The sequence below is a fragment of the Bombina bombina genome, chromosome 10, assembly GCF_027579735.1.
Source record: "Bombina bombina isolate aBomBom1 chromosome 10, aBomBom1.pri, whole genome shotgun sequence".
NCBI lineage: Eukaryota > Metazoa > Chordata > Amphibia > Anura > Bombinatoridae > Bombina > Bombina bombina.
Genome location: NC_069508.1, coordinates 210952156 through 210967831, shown reverse-complemented (window position 1 = coordinate 210967831; position 15676 = coordinate 210952156). Strand labels below are relative to the sequence as shown.

The following is a 15676-nucleotide window of genomic DNA, read 5'->3' as shown; positions in this document are numbered from 1 at the left end:
TCTTACTAAAGAGATTAACATAGACACAGCTAGACCCCAATCCTTGTTTGCAGGGAAAAGTACCCATAAAAGGATTAAATATCTTCAGGCACCATCTTCGCACGTCCTCCATTGACAAAAGCAAAGAGAATGACTGGGGATTATGGGTAAGGGAAGTTACACGTAACAGTTTTACTGGGGTGCTCATTGCCTCCTCCTGCTGGCCAGGAGTTGAATATCCCACTAGTAATTTGAATGACGTTGTGGACTCTCCATGCCATAGGAAAGAAAAAGGGATTATCTATCTTTTAAACAATAACAATTCTAGAGTAGACTGTCCCTTTAAAGAAACATAAAAATGTATTTCTTTCGTGATTCAGATAGAACACAATTTTTTTAACAACTTTGCAATTTACTTCTATTATCAAGTTTGCTTAATTCTCTTTTTATCCTTTGATGGAGCAGCAATGCACTACTGGGAGATAGCTGAACACAGGTGAGCCAATGAGAATAAGAATGTAGGCACAGCCACCAATCAGCAGCAAGCTCCCAGTATTGCATTGCTGCTCTTGAGACTACCTAGGTATGCTTTTTAACAAATACCAAGCAAGCAAATCAAATCATAACAGAAGTAAACCGTGAAACTCCTTAAAATTGCATCTAAATAAGTATAATTTTTGCTTTACTGTCCCGTTAACTGATTGCATTTTCTTTGTAAATTATTATAATTATAAAGTACATTTGCACAGAAAAATGGTATCCTTCGTAAGACAGCTTTTAATTAATGCCGAAAATCTAAACATTCTAAACTACACCGCTAAAAGGAACGAGGAGGTAAAGATTAAACTGCAGCAAATAAATCTGCTTTATTTCTATAAAATGTAGCTATTTCTTAGCATTCTTTGTTTAAACAATGAGGACATGCTGACTTAGGTGCATATGACAAAGGGATATGGAACCCAATATTTTTCTCATGATTCAGATAGAGCATATGATTTTTATTTTTTAAATTAATGATTTTTATTGCGTTTAGTACAATGGACAGTAAACAGACAAAAAAGCCTTTAGTTTGCAAAAAAATAAAAGCAAAGTCATGAGGTATACTTAAACAACAAAAAAACAAAAAAAGGAGACAGGCAAACAGTCCATTACATCACATTATGTATTATTATTTCTCAAAAATACATAAGATTTCTGTATACATTGTTCTAATTGCTCCAGTTACTCCATTAGAGAAACAAAAACTATATACATACCTCCCAATAGCTGCCCCATAACTAGACTATATTTATCAGAGTCAATTTATGAAGATACAATATATAGCCTTCTGTTTCCCCTAATAACCTGCTTAAATAAAGATAAGAAACTATTTAGAAATGATAGATATAGATCACAATTTAGCAGTCTATATGGGTTAAATAACACGCTGCTACATATGCTTTTACTTATTGAACATGTTATGCGGCCCAGAACCTGGGGATGTTCCTAGTGATCCAATCGGTATACAAGATATCACCCCCTCCAGGGGAAGGAAGGGAGAAAGGGATAACAAAACAACAACAAAAAGGGATGCCCCTCCCTACCAAATTCCTAATACTACTATTTCTGTGTTTCTAAAGGGAAATATCACATGAGCAATTTCTCTAGGAGGAAATATATTTTTAAATTTAGACCATTTTTTAAAGAATAAGGAGATCTCTTGATCAGAGTTCATATCAGTAGCCAATTGTTCGATGATGTACTGTTTTTTAAGTTAATTTTTTATTTCTGAAATAGGAGGGAAGCCAACCTTCCATCTCTTAAGGAATAGGTTTCTGGTTGCTAATATAGCTAGGTTTATTATTCTATGATCATTTGTTGCTGATTTCTTATCCACCAAAAAGATTGTTTATTTTAAAGAAAAAGCAAATGGGGCCAGTTTAAGTGTGTTAATTAACCAGAATTGTATTTTATTCCATAATTGTAGAATCTTGGGGCACAACCAGACCATATGAATTAGATTTGCGGCCAATAATCTACATTTTGGGCATTTATTAAAGTTCGTATTATGCCACTTATGGCCTTTTTCAGGAGTGTAATAAGTTTGATATAAAAGTTTTAGGTGGGAGTCTCTCCAAGTCTCAGAAACTGTAGCTTGATAAAGCAAGGATAAAGAACGTGTTAAATGCTCTGTATGGTCTGAGGTTTCTAAAGAAAGAATATTTGTCCAACTTTGAGCTATATTAGCCAAGTTAGATTCACCGTTTGTGATATGAGATATCGATACCAGGTAGAGATAGATCGCTGTCCTGATTTAACTAAAACTGGCCAATTGTCCAGTTTACCTTATGTCCAGTTCCAGGAAAAGTTATTAACTAACTGGGAGACACAGTGCCTAGCCTGTAAATATGCAAAAAAAAATGCGATTTTTGAGATTAAATTCTTGTTTTAGTTCTTCAAATGATTTAATGTTTTGTGCCAGACTTGAAGCACTAAAGATTGAGTGCCCTCTTGATATTCTGGATTTCCCATAAAGGTTTGATATCTGGGTATATTTATATTTGTTATGACATAAGACCCAATTTTTTTCCAAGCCTGTATTATTTGTGTAAATTGATTTATATATTTTCACCTTTTTAGGTATTAAATTGTACGGTAAATGGATCAGAGAGAGAGGAGAATATGGATAAATCACATTAGCTTTCAAAGCATTATCTGTGAAGTAATCTAAATTTGTAATCCAATCTATAACAATGCGGCCAAGGAAAACCAGGTTATAAGTTTGCAAGTCAGGAAGGGCAAATCCTGCTAGATAAGATATTCTGGGTCTTTTATTCTGCCATATAAACTGACGAATTGCAGTATTCAGGTTATTAATATCGATCATTTTTAAAAGGATAGGAAGATTTTGAAGGAAATATAATATTTTGGGGAGATGCACCATCTTAAATAACGCAATGCGGCCCGAAATAGATAAGGGAAGACTAAGCCAATTGCTCATATACATTTTAATTTGAGTAATAGTAGAAGGGATATTCAAAGAATACCAATCTTGAGGTTCAGCCGATATATTGATCCCCAAATATCTGAAAGAGTTTGCAACTATTTTAAAAGGAATTTTAACGGGAGAGTTTTTCGATTTTTTTCAGCCACAACTCCTCTGTTTTCAGGGAATTAATTTGATAGCCTGAAAATTGGCTGAATATTTCTATTAATTAGGTTCATGAGTTTGGGAATGTTTGATAAAGTTAGAGCATACGATTCTAAACAACTTTCTAATTTACTTCAATTATCAATGTTATCTTTGTTCTCTTGATATCTTTTGTTAAAAAAACAGGGATGTAAGATCAGGAGCCAGACCATTTTATGAGCACTATTTCCTACCATGTAGTGCACCAGATGCTACCTAGGTATCTCTGCAAAACAGAATATCATAGGAATGAAGCAAAATTGATAATAGAAGTAAATTGGGAACTATTTAAAAATGGTATTATCGGTCTGACAAACATTTTTGGATTTCATATCCCTTTAAGTACTATATGTATAACATTGTTGCACACTCAGCATACCTCAGTATGCTCTCAAGGAAAGGAGTTAAAGGGACATGAAACAACATTTTCTTTTATGATTTAGGTAGAACAAACAATTTTAAACAACTTTCCAATTTACTTCTATTATCAAATTTGTTTCATTCTCTTGGTATCATTTGTTGAAGGTGCAGCAATGCACTACTGGTTTCTAGATGAACACATTGGTGAGCCAATGACAATCAGTATATATAGATATATGCAGCCACCAATCAGCAGCGAGAACCTAGGTTCTTTGCTGCTCCTGAGCTTTCCTAGATAAACCTTTTTGCAAAGGATAACAAGAGAAGGAAGCAAATTAAATAATGGAAGTAAATTGGAAATATGTTTAAAATTGCATTCTCTATCTGAATCATGAAAGAAAAAAATGGGGTTTCATGTCCCTTTAAGTGTCAATGAAAAGATTCCATGAGAAATAGGTAAATATGGAAGTAAATGATATCACAGCTAAATGATTAAATTTACATTTTCTGTAACAAAACAGATGATTATTTATTAAGGTTATGACAGGTGCAGATAAAAAGGAAGTGCAAACAACAATAGATCACGTACTCGACTGGATCCGTGTGCTGTTATTAGTGCCTCTGATGAGCTGAAAAGCTTTCTGAAAACCAAGAGCATGCTGGGTAGGGCTGTCTGACGACTTTATGCCAGCAACAAAACTGGCCATCTCCCGCTTTGTCTCGCTTGTGGCTGGAGACAGGAACGTCTTGTAGCACTGATCTAGCGAGCACGTCCTCACAACATCAGCCACAGTCAAGATGGAGATCTGAAAAGCAACAATAAAGCAGCTTATTAAAGGGACAGCACAGAACATTAAATGTAAGGGAAACGCTTCATATTATGTAAGGAATAGGAAAGTAAAGATTAAAGTTGTATGATTCAGATAGCTTTTAAATTCACTTCTGTTATCAAATCTACTTAGTTCTCTTGGTATCCATTGTTGACAAAGAATATGTACATATTTGCAAATGTGGGTTAGACTGTGAGTCGGTGTGGGAACAACTGCACACCCGAAAAAACTTATATCCCAAAAGTTTTTAAATTTGAAAGAGAATGTGTGTTGGGTGGCGCAAAAAATGCAGATTCCCGTTTGTGAAAAAATTGATAGTTTAGATGTGTTTTTTTAAAACTTTTGAATATTTCATTCCTTTCTAAAAAACAAGATAATCAATAATAATATAAATGTTTTATTTCATGTAAATAAATGTATATACACTGTATATTAAAAAGAGACACCGGTGTCAATACACTATGGTCATTATTAAAATGTGTATATATATATAAAATGTAAAAAATATAAAAAACCAATTTAAAATATATAGGTAGTTTTACAAAATATATAGGTAGTTTTACAAAATATATAGGTCGTTTTACAAAATATATAGGTCGTTTTACAAAATATATAGGTCGTTTTACAAAATATATAGGTCGTTTTACAAAATATATAGGTCGTTTTACAAAATATATAGGTCGTTTTACAAAATATATAGGTCGTTTTACAAAATATATAGGTCGTTTTACAAAATATATAGGTCGTTTTACAAAATATATAGGTCGTTTTACAAAATATATAGGTAGTTTTACAAAATATATAGGTAGTTTTACAAAATATATAGGATTATACAGATATATGTTCACTCTGATATTGCCACAAATCGGCTTTCTTTATATTGATACTTTTCTGCATATATATAATCTTGCTGTATTCAATACAAATATAACGTTCACCTTCAGCTTATAAGCAAGGATTTTTATCGTAGTTTTGGAGCGGTTATACTTGTTGTGTCTATGTCTCTAAGTAACAGTACCTTTATGGGGGTCCTCCGGCTTCTTGCGGTTAAATATATGCCGCTATATTTTGGTATTACCTGTCGGTTTTAATACCGAACTGTATTGCTCAGTTTTTTCCTTGAGTCTCCTTAGTTGGTGATATTCGATGACACAAATCTTTATGCGGTTAAATATATGCCGCTACAGACATCTGTTTCCTTTCCCTGGTGTGGGGAATGTTACCTCGATGTACCTCGAAAACTGAGCAATACAGTTCGGTATTAAAACCGACAGGTAATACCAAAATATAGCGGCATATATTTAACCGCAAGAAGCCGATATCCTTTGTTGAAAAGCATACCTAGGAAGGCTCAGGCACAGGCTAGCGGCCGATTGGTGGCTGCACATATATGCAACTTTTCATTGGCTCACAGATGTGTTAAGCTAGCTGTCAATCAAGAAAGGATACCAAGAGAATTAACCAAATTTGATAGAAGAAATAAATTTGAAAGTTGTTTAAAATTGTGTGTTCTATTTAAATCATGAAGGATATATTTGGGGTTTCATGTCCCTTTAAGAAAGCTCAACAAATTAGTAAAAGTAACCATAAACAAATCTTAAAGTAACATTTCCCATATATGAATCACCTTGTCATGCTCATCAATCGAGTTTAAAATAACTTGAGAAGCATCTTTGGCAATTTGGAGCTGCGTCTCTGTGATTGCGGCACCATGGTCAATAATAACGACAATATGCTTTGACTGTGGTCGAACAGTGGATACATACACAGGCCTAGAAAAAGCAATATATAGTTAGATCATGATTTAAATATATAAGTTTAATATGAAAACTCACATCAGGATAAAATACATAAAAAAACAAACAAAAAAAAACACAATTAAAAACAGATACACAAAATTAAAAGAAAATAAAAAATATCCTATTCTAGCTAAAGGAAAAACTTAACCACAGACAGGAACAGTGTGATCTTTAATAACAAATAAGCCTAGTTATAGTGAAGAATGACAAAAACACAAACTTTTGTAAAGGACGGACTTCTGTTACATTAAAGCGTATAGAATGAACCAATTCAAAATCATAAAACCCACAATACACCTTCAAAGAATTAGTGCCCAATGTTTAAGACCTTCCTAAAGCGCTTTGCCAATAAATACAAATGCTAAAAATGTGTTCATGAGGAAATATATCGAGTACCTGAACCTCCACATTTCACTAGGTATGGCGATATCCTCAATGATTTCCTTGTGAATCTTACATACTTAGATATTTTATTTTATTTTTTTATTTGTGAGAATTCACAGCAAATTAATGTTATAATATGAAGTGGAAAACACCATACTTGTTACTGAACATATTCATTTTTTATTACTGTTTTAGACACCAAATTGGATTATTTTTTTAAAAAATGAGTAAGAAATCAAAAAATTAAACATAAAATAAATCAGTCAATGTTTAAAATAAATACATCTTCACTAAAGGGTTTAGTTGCTTAACAGCCAACCATTTATTTTATGGAAATAAACATTGTGTAAAGTATGAGAAAGGAAAAAGGTATCATTAGGGGACAACACCTGTTCCGAATTATCTGAGGTTTTCCTTAGAATTAAGGGCTTCCTTCCCAATGGAACACATTGCCGTTTGCTTAATTGACTTTGGCATCTTAAAATTTGGAAATTCATCAACAACAAAAAAAATGACCTAGACTGATGAAGACACAGAATGACTGAAATGAACAGGATATATATTCTGTTTATCCCTTAAGCAAAACTGAATTGAGAGAGTGCCAAGGGAATTCGCTAAGGGCCAATATATACAATAATCACCTTTCAGTTTTAATTGACAACAACTAATTAATTGGTGTATTGTGTGTGATGCAGTACTCTCAACTAGACTTGGTTTATTTTTCTTGGTTATTCTAGTTCTTGTAATGAAGAGCAGAAGCGAACAGTGTTAATATTTGTTTGTCCTCTTGTGTGTCACAATTAACTACATCTGTCTGGTGTTGTAACCTTGGGATATCACTAGACCTTCCATGGAATAACAAAGATGTGCTGAGGGTTTTGCTATAAACAAATCAGTGTTCTCTTAGACTGAGGTTCCAGGTTCACTGGGGAGACTTATGATGAAAAATCACGTAAATAAACATCAGGTGCTTGCAAAGGAGAAAAGAAAGCAATCTGTCTGAAACTGATATCCAATACTTGGCTACATAAACATCTTGTCAAATGAGTGTCTGTATGTGGTCTGGAAATAAGATAATTCAATGACAAACTCATGTTTTATTGCACCCAACACCACAAGTGTCATGCGCTTCTTAAAGGGACACTGAGCCCAAATTTTTTCTTTCGTGATTCAGATAGAGCATGCAATTTTAAGCAACTTTCTAATTTACTCCTATTATCTATTTTTCTTCGTTCACTTGCTATATTTATTTGAAAAAGAAGGCATCTAAGCTTCTTTTTTTGGTTCAAAACCCTGGACAGCACTTTTTTTTATTGGTGGATGAATTTATCCACCAATCAGCAAGAATAACCCAGGTTATTCACCAAAAATGGGCCGGCATCAAAACTTACATTCTTGCATTTCAAATAAAGATATCAAGAGAATGAAGAAAATTTGATAATAGGAGTAAATTAGAAAGTTGCTTAAAATTGCATGCTCTATCTGAATCACGAAAGAAAAAATTTGGGTTCAGTGTCCCTTTAATAAGAAGACTGAATAAGTGGCTCTATCTTATTATAACACATGTCGCAAGGCAAATAAAGTTGTTTTGTTGGCTCTATCATACATATTACACACATAACATACTACACACATATTACACACATTACATACTACACACATTACACATAACATACTACACATTACACACATATTACACACATTACACATAACATACTACACACATATTACACATTACACACATATTACACATTACATACTATACATTACACACATATTACACACATATTACACACTACACATTACACACATTACATACTACACATTACACACATTGCATAAATATATACATATTACACACACACACACACACTACATACATAAACACATTACACACACATTACATACATATACACACACACATTACATACATATACATATATTACACACACACACATTACATACATATACATATATTACACACACACACACACATTACATACATATACACATATTACACACACACACATTACACACATATTACACACACACATTACATATACACATATTACACACACATTACATACATAATCACATTACACACACATTACATACATATACATATATTACACACACACACACACACATTACATACATATACATATATTACACACACACACACACATTACATACATATACATATATTACACACACACACACACATTACATACATATACACATATTACACACACACACATTACACACATATTACACACACACATTACATATACACATATTACACACACATTACATACATAATCACATTACACACACATTACATACATATACACATATTACACACACACACATTACACACATTATTATTATTAGGTATTTGTAGAGCGCCAACAGATTCCGCAGCGCTGTAAACATAGTCAGTGTACAGGATAGCTTTTGTAGGGGTCAAGTGGGTAGAGGGCCCTGCCGAGAGTTTCACTGTTGTAGTCGGCTCTTATGAAGCGATCTGTAAACAGCTGGGCCCATAAGCTTACAATCTAAGGGGTTCAAGGGGAAAGCAATGAAGTTAGGAAAGGTTAGTGTTGGTTGTATGCATCCCTGAATAGTAGAGTTTTTAGGGAGTGCTTGAAGCTGTAAAAACTAGGGGAGAGATTTGTGGAGCGAGGCAGGGAATTCCACAAGATGGGGGCCAGTCTGGAGACGTCCTGTAAACGGGAATGTGAGGAGGTGACAAGAGAGGAGGAGAAGAGGAGATCCTGAGCTGATCGAAGGGGACGGGAGGGAGAGTATCTAGAGACAAGTTCTGAGATGTAGGGGGGAGCAGTGCAGTTGAGAGCTTTATATGTCAGGGTGAGGATTTTATGTTTAATCCTAGAGGCAAGAGGAAGCCAGTGAAGGGATTGGCAGAGAGGTGCAGCAGATGAAGAACGACGAGTAAGGAAGATGAGCCTGGCAGAGGCATTCATAATGGATTGTAAAGGAGCTATGCGGCAGCTAGGTAGACCAGAGAGGACGGAGTTGCAGTAGTTGAGGCGGGAAAGGATGAGAGAGTGGATTAAAATCTTGGTTGTATCTTGTGTAAGGAAATGTCTAATTTTAGCAATGTTTTTAAGGTGGAAGCGGCAGGCTTTAGCCAAGGACTGGATGTGAGGAGTGAAGGAAAGATCTGAGTCAAGTGTGACCCCAAGACATCGGGCATGTGGGGTAGGGGTAATGATGGAATTATCAACAGTTATAGAAATTTTGGGGGTGGAGACATTGGAAGAAGGGGGAAAAAACATAATTTATGTAAGAACTTACCTGATAAATTCATTTCTTTCATATTAACAAGAGTCCATGAGCTAGTGACGTATGGGATATACATTCCTACCAGGAGGGGCAAAGTTTCCCAAACCTTAAAATGCCTATAAATACACCCCTCACCACACCCACAAATCAGTTTAACGAATAGCCAAGAAGTGGGGTGATAAGAAAAAAAGTGCGAAGCATATAAAATAAGGAATTGGAATAATTGTGCTTTATACAAAAAAATCATAACCACCACAAAAAAGGGTGGGCCTCATGGACTCTTGTTAATATGAAAGAAATGAATTTATCAGGTAAGTTCTTACATAAATTATGTTTTCTTTCATGTAATTAACAAGAGTCCATGAGCTAGTGACGTATGGGATAATGACTACCCAAGATGTGGATCTTTCCACACAAGAGTCACTAGAGAGGGAGGGATAAAATAAAGACAGCCAATTCCTGCTGAAAATAATCCACACCCAAAATAAAGTTTAACAAAAAACATAAGCAGAAGATTCAAACTGAAACCGCTGCCTGAAGAACTTTTCTACCAAAAACTGCTTCAGAAGAAGAAAATACATCAAAATGGTAGAATTTAGTAAAAGTATGCAAAGAGGACCAAGTTGCTGCTTTGCAGATCTGGTCAACCGAAGCTTCATTCCTAAACGCCCAGGAAGTAGATACTGACCTAGTAGAATGAGCTGTAATTCTCTGAGGCGGAATTTTACCCGACTCAACATAGGCAAGATGAATTAAAGATTTCAACCAAGATGCCAAAGAAATGGCAGAAGCTTTCTGGCCTTTCCTAGAACCGGAAAAGATAACAAATAGACTAGAAGTCTTACGGAAAGATTTCGTAGCTTCAACATAATATTTCAAAGCTCTAACAACATCCAAAGAATGCAACGATTTCTCCTTAGAATTCTTAGGATTAGGACATAATGAAGGAACCACAATTTCTCTACTAATGTTGTTGGAATTCACAACTTTAGGTAAAAATTCAAAAGAAGTTCGCAACACCGCCTTATCCTGATGAAAAATCAGAAAAGGAGACTCACAAGAAAGAGCAGATAATTCAGAAACTCTTCTAGCAGAAGAGATGGCCAAAAGGAACAAAACTTTCCAAGAAAGTAATTTAATGTCCAATGAATGCATAGGTTCAAACGGAGGAGCTTGAAGAGCTCCCAGAACCAAATTCAAACTCCAAGGAGGAGAAATTGACTTAATGACAGGTTTTATACGAACCAAAGCATGTACAAAACAATGAATATCAGGAAGAATAGCAATCTTTCTGTGAAAAAGAACAGAAAGAGCGGAGATTTGTCCTTTCAAAGAACTTGTGGACAAACCCTTATCTAAACCATCCTGAAGAAACTGTAAAATTCTCGGTATTCTAAAAGAATGCCAAGAAAAATGATGAGAAAGACACCAAGAAATATAAGTCTTCCAGACTCTATAATATATCTCTCGAGATACAGATTTACGAGCCTGTAACATAGTATTAATCACGGAGTCAGAGAAACCTCTTTGACCAAGAATCAAGCGTTCAATCTCCATACCTTTAAATTTAAGGATTTCAGATCCGGATGGAAAAAAGGACCTTGTGACAGAAGGTCTGGTCTTAACGGAAGAGTCCATGGTTGGCAAGATGCCATCCGGACAAGATCCGCATACCAAAACCTGTGAGGCCATGCCGGAGCTATTAGCAGAACAAACGAGCATTCCCTCAGAATCTTGGAGATTACTCTTGGAAGAAGAACTAGAGGCGGAAAGATATAGGCAGGATGATACTTCCAAGGAAGTGATAATGCATCCACTGCCTCCGCCTGAGGATCCCGGGATCTGGACAGATACCTGGGAAGTTTCTTGTTTAGATGAGAGGCCATCAGATCTATCTCTGGGAGCCCCCACATTTGAACAATCTGAAGAAATACCTCTGGGTGAAGAGACCATTCGCCCGGATGCAACGTTTGGCGACTGAGATAATCCGCTTCCCAATTGTCTACACCTGGGATATGAACCGCAGAGATTAGACAGGAGCTGGATTCCGCCCAAACCAAAATTCGAGATACTTCTTTCATAGCCAGAGGACTGTGAGTCCCTCCTTGATGATTGATGTATGCCACAGTTGTGACATTGTCTGTCTGAAAACAAATGAACGATTCTCTCTTCAGAAGAGGCCAAAACTGAAGAGCTCTGAAAACTGCACGGAGTTCCAAGATATTGATCGGTAATCTCACCTCCTGAGATTCCCAAACTCCTTGTGCCGTCAGAGATCCCCACACAGCTCCCCAACCTGTGAGACTTGCATCTGTTGAAATTACAGTCCAGGTCGGAAGAACAAAAGAAGCCCCCTGAATTAAACGAAGGTGATCTGTCCACCACGTTAGAGAGTGTCGAACAATCAGTTTTAAAGATATTAATTGATATATCTTCGTGTAATCCCTGCACCATTGGTTCAGCATACAGAGCTGAAGAGGTCGCATGTGAAAACGAGCAAAGGGGATCGCGTCCGATGCAGCAGTCATAAGACCTAGAATTTCCATGCATAAGGCTACCGAAGGGAATGATTGAGACTGAAGGTTTCGACAAGCTGTAATCAATTTTAGACGTCTCTTGTCTGTTAAAGACAGAGTCATGGACACTGAATCTATCTGAAAACCCAGAAAGGTTACCCTTGTTTGAGGAATCAAAGAACTTTTTGGTAAATTGATCCTCCAACCATGATCTTGAAGAAACAACACAAGTCGATTCGTATGAGACTCTGCTAAATGTAAAGACTGAGCAAGTACCAAGATATCGTCCAAATAAGGAAATACCACAATACCCTGTTCTCTGATTACAGACAGAAGGGCACCGAGAATCTTTGTGAAAATTCTTGGAGCTGTAGCAAGGCCAAACGGTAGAGCCACAAATTGGTAATGCTTGTCTAGAAAAGAGAATCTCAGGAACTGATAATGATCTGGATGAATCGGAATATGCAGATATGCATCCTGTAAATCTATTGTGGACATATAATTCCCTTGCTGAACAAAAGGCAATATAGTCCTTACAGTTACCATCTTGAACGTTGGTATCCTTACATAACGATTCAATAATTTTAGATCCAGAACTGGTCTGAAGGAATTCTCCTTCTTTGGTACAATGAAGAGATTTGAATAAAACCCCATCCCCTGTTCCGGAACTGGAACTGGCATAATTACTCCAGCCAACTCTAGATCTGAAACACAATTCAGAAATGCTTGAGCTTTCACTGGATTTACTGGGACATGGGAAAGAAAAAATCTCTTTGCAGGAGGTCTCATCTTGAAACCAATTCTGTACCCTTCTGAAACAATGTTCTGAATCCAAAGATTGTGAACAGAATTGATCCAAATTTCTTTGAAAAAACGTAACCTGCCCCCTACCAGCTGAACTGGAATGAGGGCCGTACCTTCATGTGAACTTAGAAGCAGGCTTTGCCTTTCTAGCAGGCTTGGATTTATTCCAGACTGGAGATGGTTTCCAAACTGAAACTGCTCCTGAGGACGAAGGATCAGGCTTTTGTTCTTTGTTGAAACGAAAGGAACGAAAACGATTGTTAGCCCTGTTTTTACCTTTAGACTTTTTATCCTGTGGTAAAAAAGTTCCTTTCCCACCAGTAACAGTTGAAATAATAGAATCCAACTGAGAACCAAATAATTTGTTTCCCTGGAAAGAAAAGGAAAGTAGAGTTGATTTAGAAGCCATATCAGCATTCCAGGTCTTAAGCCATAAAGCTCTTCTGGCTAAGATAGCCAGAGACATAAACCTAACATCAACTCTAATAATATCAAAAATGGCATCACAGATGAAATTATTAGCATGCTGGAGAAGAATAATAATATCATGAGAATCACGATTTGTTACTTGTTGCGCTAGAGTTTCCAACCAAAAAGTTGAAGCTGCAGCAACATCAGCCAATGATATAGCAGGTCTAAGAAGATTACCTGAACATAGATAAGCTTTTCTTAGAAAAGATTCAATTTTTCTATCTAAAGGATCCTTAAACGAGGTACCATCTGACGTAGGAATGGTAGTACGTTTAGCAAGGGTAGAAATAGCCCCATCAACTTTAGGGATTTTGTCCCAAAATTCTAACCTGTCAGGCGGAACAGGATATAATTGCTTAAAACGTTTAGAAGGAGTAAATGAATTACCCAATTTATCCCATTCCTTGGAAATTACAGCAGAAATAGCATTAGGAACAGGAAAGACTTCTGGAATAACCGCAGGAGCTTTAAAAACCTTATCCAAACGTATAGAATTAGTATCAAGAGGACTAGAATCCTCTATTTCTAAAGCAATTAGTACTTCTTTAAGTAAAGAGCGAATAAATTCCATCTTAAATAAATATGAAGATTTATCAGCATCAATCTCTGAGATAGAATCCTCTGAACCAGAAGAGTCCAAAGAATCAGAATGATGGTGTTCATTTAAAAATTCATCTGTAGAGAGAGAAGATTTAAAAGACTTTTTACGTTTACTAGAAGGAGAAATAACAGACAAAGCCTTCTTTATGGATTCAGAAACAAAATCTCTTATGTTATCAGGAACATTCTGCACCTTAGATGTTGAGGGAACTGCAACAGGCAATGGTACATCACTAAAGGAAATATTATCTGCTTTAACAAGTTTGTCATGACAATTATTACAAACAACAGCTGGAGGAATAGCTACCAAAAGTTTACAGCAGATACACTTAGCTTTGGTAGATCCAGCAGGCAGTGGTTTTCCTGTAGTATCTTCTGGCTCAGATGCAACGTGAGACATCTTGCAATATGTAAGAGAAAAAACAACATATAAAGCAAAATAGATCAAATTCCTTATAAGACAGTTTCAGGAATGGGAAAAAATGCCAAACATCAAGCTTCTAGCAACCAGAAGCAAATGAAAAATGAGACTGAAATAATGTGGAGACAAAAGCGACGCCCATATTTTTTAGCGCCAAATAAGACGCCCACATTATTTGGCGCCTAAATGCTTTTGGCGCCAAAAATGACGCCACATCCGGAACGCAAGATAACGTCAAAAAATGACGCAACTTCCGGCGACACGTATGACGCCGGAAACGGAAAAGAATTTTTGCGCCAAAAAAGTCCGCGCCAAGAATGACGCAATAAAATGAAGCATTTTCAGCCCCCGCGAGCCTAACAGCCCACAGGGAAAAAAGTCAAATTTTTGAGGTAAGAAAAAATATGATAATTCAATGCATAATCCCAAATATGAAACTGACTGTCTGAAAATAAGGAAAGTTGAACATTCTGAGACAAGGCAAATAAATGTTTGAATACATATATTTAGAACTTTATAAATAAAGTGCCCAACCATAGCTTAGAGTGTCACAGAAAATAAGACTTACTTACCCCAGGACACTCATCTACATGTTTGTAGAAAGCCAAACCAGTACTGAAACGAGAATCAGTAGAGGAAATGGTAAATATAAGAGTATATCGTCGATCTGAAAAGGGAGGTAAGAGATGAATCTCTACGACCGATAACAGAGAACCTTATGAAATAGACCCCGTAGAAGGAGATCACTGCATTCAATAGGCAATACTCTCTTCACATCCCTCTGACATTCACTGCACGCTGAGAGGAAAACCGGGCTCCAACTTGCTGCGGAGCGCATATCAACGTAGAATCTAGCACAAACTTACTTCACCACCTCCCTTGGAGGCAAAGTTTGTAAAACTGATTTGTGGGTGTGGTGAGGGGTGTATTTATAGGCATTTTAAGGTTTGGGAAACTTTGCCCCTCCTGGTAGGAATGTATATCCCATACGTCACTAGCTCATGGACTCTTGTTAATTACATGAAAGAAATAAGGAG

The 15676-nt window shown here is 36.2% G+C and overlaps 1 protein-coding gene across 1 annotated transcript in view; it reads right to left on the bottom strand.

The window, feature by feature from the left end:
• Positions 1-15676, bottom strand: part of CACHD1 (cache domain containing 1) — a gene marked incomplete in the record, with an annotated part of 574801 nt that overhangs the window by 269975 nt on the left and 289150 nt on the right. The window contains 2 exon segments of the mRNA XM_053693675.1: positions 4098-4314; positions 5966-6110. Of these exon segments, the coding sequence (XP_053549650.1) occupies positions 4098-4314; positions 5966-6110 (362 nt within the window).